Source organism: Grammomys surdaster, unplaced genomic scaffold (assembly GCF_004785775.1).
Source record: "Grammomys surdaster isolate TR1022 unplaced genomic scaffold, NIH_TR_1.0 182, whole genome shotgun sequence".
In the NCBI taxonomy this organism is placed as follows: Eukaryota; Metazoa; Chordata; class Mammalia; order Rodentia; family Muridae; genus Grammomys; species Grammomys surdaster.
This window is the reverse complement of record NW_021604627.1, coordinates 266242-281586: the sequence shown is the minus strand read 5'-3', so window position 1 is coordinate 281586 and position 15345 is coordinate 266242. Positions and strand designations below refer to the sequence as shown.

The following is a 15345-nucleotide window of genomic DNA, read 5'->3' as shown; positions in this document are numbered from 1 at the left end:
AGCGTATAGCAAAGCACTGTCTCAAAACACAAACTATTGTAATACCTTGAGCCAGAAAGACATTTTCCCCTAACACAAATTTGATCATTGAATTTAGAGACTAAACTTGACAGCGATTTATTTCACTAGAGAAGACTGAGTTTATGGCTTTTCCTGGTGACTCTTAAATTGAGTAAATACAGATGATTTTCTAAATCATAAATCATATAAAATGGTTTAGATAGGAATTTTTGAAAATACATAGAAGAGTTTGATAGTGCTGAGATTCTTGTGCTATATGTATTACTTTAAATTTCATGACCATAATATATGATTATCACACTTTCCTATTTTCCCCAGAAGCTCATTCGTAAGCACAAGGTAATAGAGGACTTTAATATACATTTACTAAGTTAAGTGGAAAATGCGAGTATAAATCATCAAATTACAGACTGGTAAACAAACCAAAGATAAAATAACTTCTTTCATTTTAATATAGTATTTTAAGTACATATTACACAGTGGAATACTGTTGGAGTAGCTGAGGTTTAGACAGATGCTGTGTCTATCTTATTTGATTTCTTGGAAGGAGAGATTCAGAAGAAAATGTCACAAAATATGATGGATTTTTAGAGGATTCTGAGGCCTATATTTAATCTCTTTAAGGAACTTTTGTATGACAGAAGGCACACTGTGTTACCTTCTAAGTTTAATGAAGAATTCTACAGTCACATCCTTGGCTTCATCTTTAGAAAACATTTCCTTGTCAGTGCCCTGTATTTTATCTTTGTTCCAAAGCTAACCAAATTTTTTCTCCTAATCAGCAGAGAGCATGGTTCCAGCGGTTGCCTGAATCTTTGAATTGTACCAAATTCTCTATATACTGTTTTTTACATGTATATCCGTACCTGTGATAAGTTTTTAATTTATAAATTATTCAAAGAGATTGACAATTTTAGAGTTGAATAACCACAAGTATAAGTTATGAAAATAATCACCATCATATTATAATAAGTTGTGAAAATATGGTCTTTTGTAAATACACATTTAATATGGTGTTCCTCCTTCTAGTGAGATGTCAGGCAATCCAGTGCCTACACTGTGAGATGAAGTGAGACGAATGATTAAGCACTTTGCTATAGTTTGGTTTCTGCATTTGGATGTAGGGGAGGATTTTATAGATAGAAAATTTGATTCTGTTATAGATCACAGCAACCTCAACATATGAGCTTTTCCCATTTCTACCTTAGAAATTTTGACTTTCTTTTAACTCAAAGAAAAACCTTACAGCTTCTCTCTGGCATATTCGAGTTGCCAGCTCCTATGCTTTGAAGCCATCATTAAGTAAAATAAGGTTACATGAACACAAATACTATGATACTATAACAATTGATCTTAAAGCAAATAGTTCCCAAATGATGAATGGGTGAACATTATAAACAGTTTGCAAACTCTGGATAAAGATGATTCAGGTCCCAGGTCAGAACGTGTTATTTCATCCTGCTGTTTAGGGTGATATGTATTGTAAAGCCTGTGGGTTAAATATTCTTGGAATTTTCCATTTAATATTGTTGGACCTCAGTTATTCATGACTGACAAACTGAAGAAGGTAAAATGTTTATTTCCTTGGTCTTAATGATTACATTTAAAGTGCCAGGTATTCACATGAGGCTATTACTTACTAGATCCTGCAGGTACAGGTCATTTCCCCATCACTGTAGAATGTGTCACTGAACATCACTAGTCTAGAAAAAAAATCAATCTGATCTAATGTAGATGCATATTTCTTTTGCTTTTGTTGTTGTCGTTGTTTGGATGGTTGGTTCTTGACACATGGTCTGACTGCATTGTATAGGCTGGCCTTGAACTTACAGTGTCCTGTCTCAGCCTCCCAGATACTTGAATTAGAGATGTCACAATGTCCAGCTTCTTGCTTTAAATATGCTTTCTCTCTTATCTCACACTAAAAAGAGTCCTGTATTAAGGCGGTATCACATATTTCTTTACAAAATATGTTAGCATGGGACATGGTAAGGAATGCTATAAAAACAGGACTCCTAATTTTTTGTCACAGAGCCTTATTAAAACTTATTTGATCAGCTGAGCAGTGGTGTTGCACACCTTTAATCCCAGAACTTTGTAGGCAAAGGCAGGTGGATTTCTGAGTTCGAGGCCAGCCTGGTCTACAGAGTGAGTTCCAGGACAGCCAGGGCTACACAGAGAAAACTTGTCTCGAAAAAATTTTTTAAAAAAGTTATTTGATGTCTTCTCTTCCAGGAAAGTGAGTTCATATAGTAAGAATGTGTTCAGGTTGATTATGGAGTAGGCAACTGCACTCAGGAAGGCATCCGTAGGGAGTTCTATCCTCTTTCTCAGTGACTTTAATATAAAACTGATGCTATGACTTTTAAATATATTGATATGATACTATTAAATTATATTTAGAATAAAGATCATGAGGGGAAAATTCCTGTCAAAATATTAAGAATGCAGAACTAAGTATAAAATCACACACACACACACAAAAAAAAAATCAAAAAAACAACTCACTCCTTGTGGCTGACAATGGAATACAGAACCAGTACATCTGCCAGTTCAGATTATGTGTCATGTTGAATGAATAGGTCATTTAGGCAACTGGCTAAGTTTTTCATTGTTCTCGAATCTCTCCTCACTCCCCGATGAATGCTAAGAAAAGTTATGGTGTGAGGAAAGGCACTGTAGTCATCTTCCAGTTTCTAGATCCCTTGTGAGATTTCAATACAAATAATGCATATTACTTTGAGGCCTCGGTGATTTTATCTATATAGGGATTTCAAGTGAAAGGGAGAGAGCCCAGGAAAACCCTTTGAACCATGGGGAAGTTCTGAGTGGTAACTTTAAAAAATCTTTTGAAGGAGAACTTTCTGCAAGGAGAATTACAAATGGAATTGGCTCTAGGTCTGGTTAAGGGACAGAGTCATCCATGGCTTAGAATTCCTGACTTCTGAGCCAACGTAGCATTTGCCTTTGTGTGAAAGAAGCATTCTCTCCAAAGAGGGGTAATCTGAACCATATGCAGGCTGAAGTGTTTGTGCCACATTAACCCTCAACTAAGAGACTTCTAAAGGGATAATCTTTTATAGAGAGACCTTATGAGAAAGCTCCCTTTTTTTCTCTGCCTCCTGCCTGCTTTTCCCCCTAATTCTTATTCCGTGGAAAACTTTTAGCTAATATGTATGACTCTTCTTTGCTTCTCAAAGCCCACCTTCCTGAACACATTGAGTCTGTCTTTTACTTTATTGTCTCCCTTGGGATATCTGTTTTGTAGATTAGTCACCAGATGTTTTATAGGGGTTTATCTACATATTCAGGTTGAATATAAACTGGAAATAATCTTAGAGTAGAAACTAATACCCATTTATTTTCTTTGAATGATTTTATTTAAAAAAATAATAACAGGATGTCTCCATTCATGTTATATCTCCTTGGATGTATTCAACTTCAATCAACAAGCAGTACTATGCACAGTAGCTTAAACTGAAAAGACATTTATTTATTTATTTATTTATTTATTTATTTATTTTTTATTGAATGTTTTATTTACATTTCATATGTTGTCCCCTTACCCCATCCCCCACCCACTCAGGAACCCCCTATCCCCTCACCCCTCCTCCTTCTTCTCTGCGGATGTAACCCCTGCCTACCCCCCCACTCCCACCTCCCCACTCTCAAAATTCCCACCCCCTGGGGCGTCCAGCCTTCACAAAGTCAAGGATTTCTTCTTCCATCTATGCCCAGCAGGGCCCTCCACTCTTACATATTCAGCTGAAGCACTGGATCCCTCCCTAAATGCTCCCAGGCTGGTGGTTTGGACCCTGGGAGCTGTGGTTGGTTGGTATTGTTGCTCTCCTCATGGGGCCACAAACCCTTTCAGTTCCAATGGCCTTCACTCTAACTCCTCCATTGGGAACCCCATTATCAATTCAATGGCTAGTTGTGAGCATCTGCCTCTGAATATGTCAGACTCTTGAAGACCTCTGAGGAGACATCCATATTAGGCTCTTATCAGCATGCACTTCCTGACTTCCACATCAGCATCTACCTGTGGTGACTGCACATGGGATGGATACTCAGCTGGAATGGTCTTCAGATGGCCCCTCCTTCAGTTTCTGTCCCTCACTTTGTCTCCATATTTGCTCCCTTGAGTAATTTGTTGCTCCTTCTAAGAAGGACCGAATCACCCCAACTTGGTCGTCCTTCTTCATGAGTTTCATGTGACCTGTGAGTTGCATCTTGGGTATTTCAAGGTTCTGGGCTAATATCCAATAATCAGTGAGTGAATACCATGTGTGTTCTTGAAAAGACATTTATTGTTGATAAAGTAAGCACAGAGGTAACTGATATCTAAAGGTTATTTAGCAGCCAAATTAGAGCATCAAAGACTCCAGGGTTATTTTTAAATTCATCCATTCTACCATCCTCAGCTGAAATAAGCAATCCTAAGAATTTGTACCTCATGCTAAAAAAATGGATCTTAATTATTATATATATACAATACCCTCCAAAGCATGGAGGGAGAAAACGGGAAGAGTCTTGTCCTTCTGAATGTGTATTATTTAGGGAATGCCTTTATAGTATGATCCTCCATAAACAGGAATATTTTCATCTGCCTAACACTAGTTTTCATGACTGTTCTTGAAGTAAGTTTTGGGAAGGGCAAACTATTTGAACATGGAGCCATGATTTCTTCCCCATAGCAAGGGCAGCTTAGAGCTAACCCATCCTCTGACCTGTTGTTAAGAAATGACTAGCCAGATCTGGCGGTGCCAGCGTCTTAACTCCAGCAGCTTGATAAACAGCAGAAGCAAGAAGACTGTAAGTTTGAGGTCTGTGCAGTCTAAAGAACAAGTTCAAGGCTAACTTAGGCAATTTAGTAAGACACTGTCCAAAATAAAAAAAATACAACATCGAAGCTGCAGCTCACTGGTGGAATGCTTTTCTGCCATACATAAGGTCCCGAGTTCAATCTCCAACATTAAAATGAGTACATAACGAATGAATGAATCAGCTAGTGAGCAAGAGGTTTTGAATTTGGGCCTCAGAACTTCACAAAACAAGCAAGGAGACCATGGCTACTGGATATTGAACTAGCAGACTCTGCCATACTATAGAGCCTTCACTTTGGCCTTCCATACTTGCTCTAGCACTACTCAAGGGGACACTTGCCTGTCAGTGATCCCAAAGCTTGTTATCCTGTGTGTGGAAATGCAGGAGCAGAAGGCAATAAGGCTTTGATGGGCTTGGAGACAAGAAGAAGTTGACTTGAGCTCCAGCTTACCGTTCATTGGCTGTAAAGCTTCCAAAAGTAGTCTAAGCAGCGCCTGTCACAGGCTTGCAGTGTGTGTTCTTTCCTCTTCCTATGAGGATTCGCTTGGTCAGAAAACATCTTGCTGTTAAGTGAAAGGATAAACTAGTTAAGAAATAGAAGAAAACGTCAACTATAGTGAGCCCCATTCATCAAGTCACATAAAAGTCTTCTCTCACAATGGCCAAAGATTTATAGGTGGTTGCAGTTACAAAGAGAAAGGTGCTCAATTTTCTCTCACTGTGATAAAATATTTGAGGAAAAAAAATCAGTTTAAAGAATGAAATAGCCTTGGTGTATCTACTCATCAAGCAAGCTGGGCAGACCTGCTCAAACCTCTGATGTCCTGGAATCTCAGCTGGATACAGTGAAGACACAGACGTCAGAGGCTTATCTATTTACTCTCCCCTCTCACCCCTCTTCTAATATCTCACTGTCCATAATCAGCTTGAAGAAGTTAATGAAGAGTCGATGCCCCTATTTCCTGGGCATGGGGACTGAGGTGGTTAATATTGGTCTGTCCTTCTAGGGGAAAGAAGAGGTTTTGTTGGAACAGGGAGGAATAGCTAGGATTTATTGCATAGCCATAACCTGTTGGTAGAAATCTGTATAATTGTTATTAAGCTGAAGTTATAATTTCTTAAATGGTACAAAAGTTACTTTGATTTCAAATTTAAGGTTTTCATTGGTACAAGTTTCTTACTGATATAAAAGTGAGATTAATATTGTTACTCTCATAGGCATTGTGCCTATATAAACACATTTAGGAATTCAAGACTTAGACCCAGTCCTTCTTTAATTTTTTAGCTGATTTGAGATGGGTAGCCTGTGAGTTAAGGGCCTATAGCAAATTTATGGCTCTGAGTTTATTGTTAAGGTGTTTTCTATATTTTATTTAGAAATAGCTGAGAGGAGTTAACAGACAACAATCCAGATTGCCTTACATGGACAGTTGGTTTTCAAAACGTCAGAAGTCCACAGTATTGACATTATAAACATTTCTGCATTAAGGTTCATTTTGATTAGAGACATATCTGCTCCTGACAGCTTCCTGTCTTGGATTCTAAGAAGAAACTGAGCATCTTTGGAGTTACTCCAGTTGTGGTGAGACAGCCACTAAGCAAGAATTGCCTCTTTTCATCTACAGACTAATTACTATCCAGAAAAGACACACTTGAGGAATAGTCACCTGATTATATTTGCCAAGATAGAGTAATCAGCCCTTAATAATGCTGCATCACTAGGTCTGTCAGACGATCCTGGACCAGAAGACTAAAGATCAGATGCTCCAACGTTTTGTAGTATAGGGACTGTTCAGGTGTTCAGCGATCTCTATAAATTGGCTAAGTTTTAAAAGCTATGCTTTGTGCTTCCCATACTTTCAGTTAATTCAGTCATTCTGGATTTCTGATGGGGTTGAAGACTTACAGTCTCATAGCCAATCCCGGCTATTTACTTTGAGAGAAAAGATTTGAGAGGATGGTTTTCAGCTGACATTCATTCTAAAGCCAAGAAAAAAGCCAGGTTCAGAACTAAGTCTTTTAGTTAGGAGAGATGACAGAGGTTCTGGTTAGTCAACAAAATGATGGACTGGGTATTAGGTCTGTCTTGTACCTTACTGATACAAATTGGTATAGTTATGCTCTAATTTTCAGAGAAAAGTTTTATTTTAATAGGAAAGGTGATATGTAGGAGGAGCTAAGGTGGGAAGAGTAAGGAGAAGAAGAGGAGGAGTAAGGAGAGGGGAGGAGGAGAAGGAGAGGAGGAGCTAGGAAATCAGAGAGAGAGAGAGAGAGAGAGAGAGAGAGAGAGAGAGAGAGAGAGAGAGAGAGAGAGAGAAACATGGAGGCAGATGTTCGGGTGTCTCCACCAGTCAAAGATAGTTGGTATATCTAGATATCTAGGTTGGGTATTGGGTTACACTTCTGATTGTATGGGCATCTTGTTATTGAACATTACCAAACTTATAAACCCTTTGATTAACACTTAAAAAAAAGAATGAAAATGGACATGACAGATCTCCCTGAAGACCAGATAATCATTAGTGGCTATCTTGAAAGTTTATAATCTAATACATTTAAAAAATATAGAATTCAAGGACAAGGAAATGGACTGCTTGGCAGGAATATGACATTGGCCAAGGACAAGGAAGTAGACTTCAGGCAGGAATCTGACATTAGGTTAGAACAAAGAAGTAATTTCAGGTAAGACTCTAAGTCTTAGGCTACAACAAAGAAGTAATCTCAGGCAGGAACCTAAATCTTTGGCTACAACAAAGAAGTAGTTTTTAGACAGGAATCTAAATTTTAGGCTAGAACAAGGAAGTAGGCTTCAGACATGAAAATGACTTTGGGCTAGGACAGGGAAGTTGGTGCGTATATTTTGGTCATCCTGATTAGCCCTTAGAAACAGTGATCATGAGAGTGTCCACAGAATTGTTTAATGCCTTGCTTGTTCTTTGACTATCTGTGTTTATTGTCTTGCTTGTTCCTTGACTATTTGTATCTATTATATTGCTATTTCCTCGACCTAGAACTGACCTTAATACATGCACGTAATTAAAATGACATAAAAGCAAAAAAGGGGGAGCAGGGATGGGATAGGAGGTTCTAGGGAGGGGAAATGGAGAAAAGGGATGACATCTGAAATGTAAATAAGTAAAATATCCAATAAAAAGTAAAAAAAAAAAATAGAAAAAAAAAGAATGAAATAACTCTCTTGTCTCACAGTTTCAGTTCCTGGCCGGCTGTCTTTATTGTTTGGAGACCAGCAACAAGGCAGAGTATTATTGAAGTGTATGGGCCAGAGAAAGCTGCTCACTTTATGATATCCCTGAGAGGATATCATGGGAGGCATGGCTGGAGTCTAACTGCCCTATAATCTTCTTCAAGGACTCACCACCAATGCCCTAAGGACCCTCCCATTCAATGCCATTTCTTAACAGGTTCACAACTTTCCAATATCGCCACCCTGAGGACTAGGTTTTTGACACACAAACCTAGGGGGACATTTCAGAACTTTACTGTAGCAGCAGAAAACACACACACTCATCTCTGTGTTGGTTCACTTAAATCTTTGCTAGGGTTTAGTGTAGGAAACAACCATCACTAGGCATTTGGGGCAAAAGAAAATTAAATGGAAGAAATAACAGACTTACAAAATCAAATGGACCCTAACAAGGGAAGTGAGGAAGTCTGTATGAGCGGTCAATATTACTATGCTCCTGTTACTCCAAGGTTATCAAAGTGCTGATTCTTTGATTACCACCACTGCCAATGTCACATTCTATCTACTCTACCCTACAATGTTGGAGAGGGTCCAGTGGGCATGGTACCTCACTGTTGCCAACACAGCCCCTAGAGCATATTTCCTGCACACACAACTGAGGAAATGAATAAGACCTTCCCTAAGACTAACAATTAACTACAGGGATTTCATAAAATGTAAAAGCTTCTTACAACAAAGGACCCTATTTGAGCAAAAAGGTAGACTACAGAATGGGAGGAAAAATCTTTACATCTGACAGAGGGTTATACTCTGAGCCCTCCCACATTGATAACTAATTTTTAAAAAATGCCTTACAGGTTTGCATGCAACCTGATATTATGGAGGTTATTTTCTCAAGTGAGGTTCCCTCCTCTCTGATGACTCTAGTTTGTGTCAAGTTGATGTAAAACTAGCCAGTACACAGGTTGACAATGTGTCCATAATACCACAGGAATGAGTTACCTCTTTTTGGAGTTATTAGTCTGTATGGACCTATAGGCATCCAAATATTACAAGGCATTGCTATTGCTCTTAGTTATTGTCTAGAAATTGATAAGACTCTATTGTTGAAGACACCAGATATTTGAGTCACAGGGAATGGAGAAAGCAAGCTGGTATTGATGTGGGTACTTCATCTCTACTGGATGGCAGGCATACTGCTAGAGGGTCTAATGCACACCCCCGGGGGTGGGCTAATCTACCGTTTTACTCAGCTATAAATCCTGTGACTTATAATACTGACTGGTCTGTCAAGACATGACCCCTGGAGCAAGTAGTGGCAAAAATGTTATGAGAGTAACCAGATATTTTCTGGTTGTAATTAAAGCCAGCTTAACAGCTAATATAGTTACCATCAGCTGGACCAAAATCCATGGCTGGTTACTTCATAGGTCCTTGAGGAGAGAATCTAATACTCTTATTCTGCTAAATGGATAAAGTAAACTGCCTCCTAAGTCCCACCTTCATACACATAGCGCATCTTTCAATGTTCACCTGACAAGCTTCTTTCTGCAATAGGTGGTGATGAACACATCGACCCACTACTGGTCCACATGCAGGGAATAAGATACTGTGGAGTGGTCAGTCTTAAATGGGACATCTATATCACACACCCCTCCAAGGCTCGGGGATCATCCCAGAAGAGGGGCAGAGAGACTGTAAGAGCCTGAGGCAGTTGATGTCTACAGTGAAGGAGTATTCATGAGACACGAAAAGCTCTACACACATGAACTCACTGTCATTGGGTCTGCATGCACAAGGTCAAGCCAGCCAAAATTCCAGCATTGGTGAGGCAAGACCCACCCTTAGTTGTAGATATTGCAATTGATGACTTCTCTCTGTGTGAGAGGGACAGTTTTCTTCAGGGATGCAGTTCCAAGGGGAGGGGGGGGGGAAAGGGGGAGGGGGAGGGGGAGATCACATGAAGTTGGATGAGAAAATGGTAATGACAATATAGGATGGATTGGAACAGAAGGGATGGGTGGATCTTATCAAAATTGCATGTTTCAAATTCTCAAATAGTAAAAACTACCAATAATCACAAAGAGTAATGCCCTTTTCCTTTCATCTTTCAAATCTCTAAAATGCAGATGTGTCCACGGTCTATGGGTAGGGGAATCTAGGTACTATGTTTTGTAAACTTCCTACTTCCAAAGCACCAAGGAGCAGTGAAACAGGAGATCCTGTAAATGGGAGCCCCTAAACAATGTTTGCCGTGGCGCATCTACTCATAGATATTTACAGTGTGATCATTTGTTACACAAAATATTTGTGGTTGAAAACAAGTCGCTATGAAATAAGTCTTTAGGGTTCCTGGCTCTCTAAACCTTGAATAACTGGCTGTATTATTATGATATACAAGACAAAAGTGCCTTCGATAAAGAATTTGCAAATTCAGTCCAGCTAAGAAATTAGACCCAGGCACCAAGAAATGTAACCATTGCACCAAACAATTAATATTAAGTACTGTGGGCAGGGGTGATATAATGCTCATGAAATACAGAGTTGCTGAGGTGTCTTTCCTCAGGACCCAGCCTTTGCCTATTCCCAGTAAGAGCTGGGAATATTGGCTTGACTGTTGATATGATTTATTGTAGAAAAGATCAACCCTGCAGGCCATATTTGATCACAAGATGGGCACTTCTGTGGTTGTTCAGGGCAATTGTCATTTATATGCCAGACACCCATGTAGTCTCAGAATCTGTGCCAATGCTTGACTTCTTCAGTCTTGGTTCAGAATCTTAGGTATGTAGAATTAAAGAAATTGTTCCTAATAGGAAATCCAGCCCATTCTAAGAATGTAGGGATCTGTGCTTTGGGGGCTACATTCTCGTTGTGATTTGGAGCCACATGCACCGTTAAAGTTCTAGCCTTTGATAGTTTGAGGCTGGAAATAATGGATTTTTCATAAGCACAAGGGGACAGTTAAAGTGAGCTACGTGAATGTGATTGGACTGGGGAGAAGCATGGAGAAAAGGACATAATCTGTAGCTCCAAGAAACAGTCTAAATGACGGACTAATGGAGAAGCTGTGCAGAATAGACAAAAAACTAAGGAAACCAGTGTAGACAAAAAGTTTATGGAATGGGTGGGTGCCAGTTCATGCTGAATCCTCTGGACTATTTAACTGGGGTATTGAGCAGATTGTGAGCGCGAGTGCGGCGTGCGTGCGTGCGTGTGTGTGTGTGTGTGTGTGATCAGTGTTCATGCATGGTTAAAGACTCACGCAGAATTTTGTCATTTCCTTGGGATAGACTTGCAGCAGTGGAATACTGTTGTATCAAGGGATCTGATACCAGGCTTTTGATTTACGCTCCAAGGTTGCATTCCTGAGTTTCACGTCCACATGTTTACTATTTGACAATGAGCAATGAAAAGTCCATAACTTCGTACAGCTGGGTAGCCAAGGGCTCAGGTACAGAAATCTACTACCAAACAGAACACAGGAATGACTTCCTCTGGTTGGGAAAATTTCTCCAAATGGTCAGTCACATTACAGCTGTGCTCCCCGTCTTGCTTTTGGTTTCTATGTTCTCCATCTCTCCTGAAGGACACCAGTGAAATGAGGTGTCACCATTAATTATGAGCTCACCCTGATGGAGGCTTGAATAAGCTCCTCCGAGAGCCTTTCCTTTTTGATTTCAGTGGAAGGTATCTGGGAAGTAAATCTGTGGCTTGAATGGTGCTGATGTAAGGGTTGGTGAATAGAATGAAATACCTACATTCAGGATTGCTGTGTTGAAGCCTGAGACATGCTGATTGCTTCAAGGGTTAAAGATCCACTCCCCATGGGAATTCATATCGAAGATCCTCAAAATGACTTGACTTTAACTTCCAGATGAGTTTATTTCAAATCATATTGTCTCCCCCCTCCCCCAGCCTATGGGATTTGAGGGTAGTAAGACTGCTTGAGAGATTTCACTTTAGCCTCAGCTGGGCAAGGAACTCTGAACAAACACCAAGTCCGCAGTTGTAATACCGATGTCCCAAGGCAGCTGTAAGATAAGACATTTGATTTCCTTTCTTGATCTCCATCCAAATTCATTCCAGCAGATGGACCTACTGTAGGTTCTACAAACACAAGGTTCTACTGGTTTATCTTTGTCTACTGGAGGAACTGTGGGTTGGGTCTGAGTCACACACATTTTATGATGTCTGCTCTGGCATGAGCTTCGTATACATTGGCATCATCTCAGAGTGAAGTTGACTTTCTCTCTCTTTGCCGATTCCAGAATTTCATATGGCCCTGTGACGATTCCAAAAACAGTCTGAGGCTCATTTTGATTGGCTCTAGCCACCCCAGCCGAGCCAGGTTCACTCTGAGAGGTCCCTGTCCCTTCATGAATGGCCACAAAATCTTCTACTCTTGGATCTGCAATCTAAAAGCACCCCTTGCATGTACGATGCCAAAGCAATGCTTTGAAATATGCGCCCATACTGTGTGGCTTTTCTTGCTGCAGTTTCTGTTCTTTTTTTATTGTAGGATCTGGAGACTCACCAGTAGAAGATGATGGAGTCTGGTATTCACACTCTCTCTATAAAGGTGAATGCTTTGCTTATGTGCTGACAAGGACCTGCTGATGCCAGGAGATATTTCTTTAAAGCTTCGCAGAGCAGACTATAATAAAGTGACCAGACAACACATTGGCATTCTAATTGCCTGTCCAGGAAAATCAATATTTAAAAATAAATGTGCGTAGACACTCATCCTTGCATTAGGAAAACAGAAGGAAAAAGAAAGAAAGTTCGGGAGTGCTGCCTGTCAGCACCCCGTGGTCATTTTATTCTCCTAAATTTCTTTACTGTCCTCACTTCTGCCAAGGCAAGCTGGAGCTGATGATAGTGAAAATCAAGGCTGATTCATACATTACAGCCAGAAGTGTGCAGAGCAAACCGCCTGAGGTGGGTGCTGCACCCAGTGCTGCTAATGTACTGACTGCACGCAGAAGGGGAAACCTTGATTTTCATGAGCTTGTCTCATGCTCTTTTCCAAGCCCAGCATGGCTCCTAAGATGATAAGTAAAATGTGCTGTTGCCAAAATGAATTTTAACTTAACAGTAGGAAATCCAACTCCCCACAGTTCCCCCTGGTCTCCACTCCCAGTAGGTAACTAAATCCTAAGGAAGACGCTTCTGTGCTGGCTCAGGTAAGTCTATCCCCAACTACTCCTGCTGCTGCCTCCCTGAAGCCAGGGAGCTCAGGGCAGAAACAAAGGTAAATTTAAATGCTTTTTGTTTGGAACAGCTTCCTCTCAGGTCAGAGGAAAACTCTCAAGGAAACAGTCTGGTAAAGTTTCATTTTACCATTTGATCCAAGAAATGCATTCACACTCTGGCAGGAAAATACTACCCTAGACTGTGTGACACTTCTGAGCTATCAGAGAATTGAAATAGTTCTGGTCAGCCTTTGCCTAAAGACTGTCCTTCAGCTACTTTCCCAAGAAGGGGGAAGTCTTTCTAAACAATTGCTGGTACCTGTACCTAGGTATGTTTCCATTTTTGCTTTGATTTCTGAATGAAATAGTGCCTACCTTCATTGTCGTGGGCATTAAGCAATCCAACCAATCACAAATTTCTAGTCAGATGTCTGAGGTAAGGAGGTGCTCTGATTCATAAGACTTCCTCAAAGTTATTTTTTAAAGCTCTCTGTGAATCCCTAGTTTTAAAAGAGTCCTAACACACATGCAGTATGAAGAGACTCTTACACATAGTGGTCACCGCGTGTGTCTTAGGTTCATTGTGGTTGATGTTCCCTCCTCACTGCATAGCCTTGCAAGGTAAATAATATATCCAAAAATACGCCTACCCTAGAATCTGACCTGAATGTCTAAAAATAAATATTTTCATGATAAATTATTTCTCTTGTCAGTTAGGTGGCTTGCCTGTAGGAATCCTCACACTATATATTTTATATGTATATACACACATAGCAAAACAAGCTATATACCTTAAAATTTTACAATAGTGAATTAAGGTTGTTTACTTCTTGCTATTGCTGTTATGATAAAGACTGAACCTCGGGCAAGACAAGAGTTCTATTCAAGAGCGACACCTCAGCTTTTAAGGGTCATTCATTTGAAACTTTACAGGTTAACCATGATTTAACTGCAACTTTAGCTGTGGAATGTTAAGCTCCTCCCAGCATCTGCTATAGAGTATATAACCAATAACTGATTTGAATTAAGTCAAATTTAAAAGAAGAAAGATTAGATAGCATACATCAGGCTCTCAGTATATGACATCTTATGTACTTATTTGATTGTATTTATTTACTTATTTCAGGGCAGGGGAATAGAGGTTCAGAATAGAGGTTGATGGTTTTACTTGGGATACCATAGTATATTCACATCACTTGAGGGAAGGGGAAGGCGCATAGAGATGTGTCAGAATTATCCGGTGTTTATAGAAGATGATACAAAGGGTTATAGAGAGTAGGGAGTAAGTCCTGTGTCCCTCCCTCAGGCTGCACTTGAGTCTGAACAGGTGTTTTGGCTCACATCCATGATGCACTAGTAGTTCCTCATTAGCCTGCTGCACCACGCTGTCAGCTCCACGGATTCCGTTTAATTAGAGTGCTTATCACATTGGCCCCGGGAGTTGCAAAGACTTTCCTGATTAATCAGTTTGGATGTCTACTTGATACACCTTGTCTTAACTGCAACAGTACAAGAGCCTCCTTCCTCCTAGCCTCTACGTTAAACATTCTGTTCATTTACTTTGACTTGGTGCTTGGCTGCACTTTAAATTCAAATCACGCACACTCACATTCCCATCGTCTTTACTAAAAAACTGATAAACTGTTCAAATACCTTCCAAAGAGTTGTTTTAGAAGATAATAAAAAATTAAATGCCTTTTGCAAATAAAGGAATACAAGATTTTGTTTCCTTCCCCATGGTGACAACAGCGTATGGATATGTAGTCAGCACCGACAGAAGAATTTGAAGAGTTCAAATAAGGGAGAAAAATCTGCCAATTGCATGCTGCATTCAAATATATGAATTCGTTATATATAAAAACACAAAGACATCTTACTCACATAGATTATAAATATACATAGTATGTGTAGATTGCATGTATAAAATCTTCCCGAAAGGAAGTGTTCCTGAAATGCCTGTAGGCCAGATGTGTCCTTTGCACATCTTGAATCCACATGGTGGAAGTGAATAAATAAACTGTAGGGTATGTCCTTATCATTTCTACCCAGGCCATCTAGGGAATGTTATGTGAGTCTTAAATTTCCAATCCACTCACA

At 39.8% G+C, this 15345-nt stretch overlaps 1 protein-coding gene across 3 annotated transcripts in view; it reads left to right on the top strand.

Annotated features, from left to right (window-relative positions):
• Positions 1-15345, top strand: part of Srpx (sushi repeat containing protein X-linked) — a 77900-nt gene that overhangs the window by 34056 nt on the left and 28499 nt on the right. For 2 of the 3 annotated variants that reach the window (XM_028767813.1, XM_028767812.1), the window contains exon 2: positions 12576-12635. The exons of the other annotated variant lie outside the window; for it this stretch is intronic. In XM_028767813.1, the coding sequence (XP_028623646.1) occupies positions 12576-12635 (60 nt within the window). The remainder of the gene's footprint in view (positions 1-12575; positions 12636-15345) is intronic. 3 annotated transcript variants of the gene reach the window in all.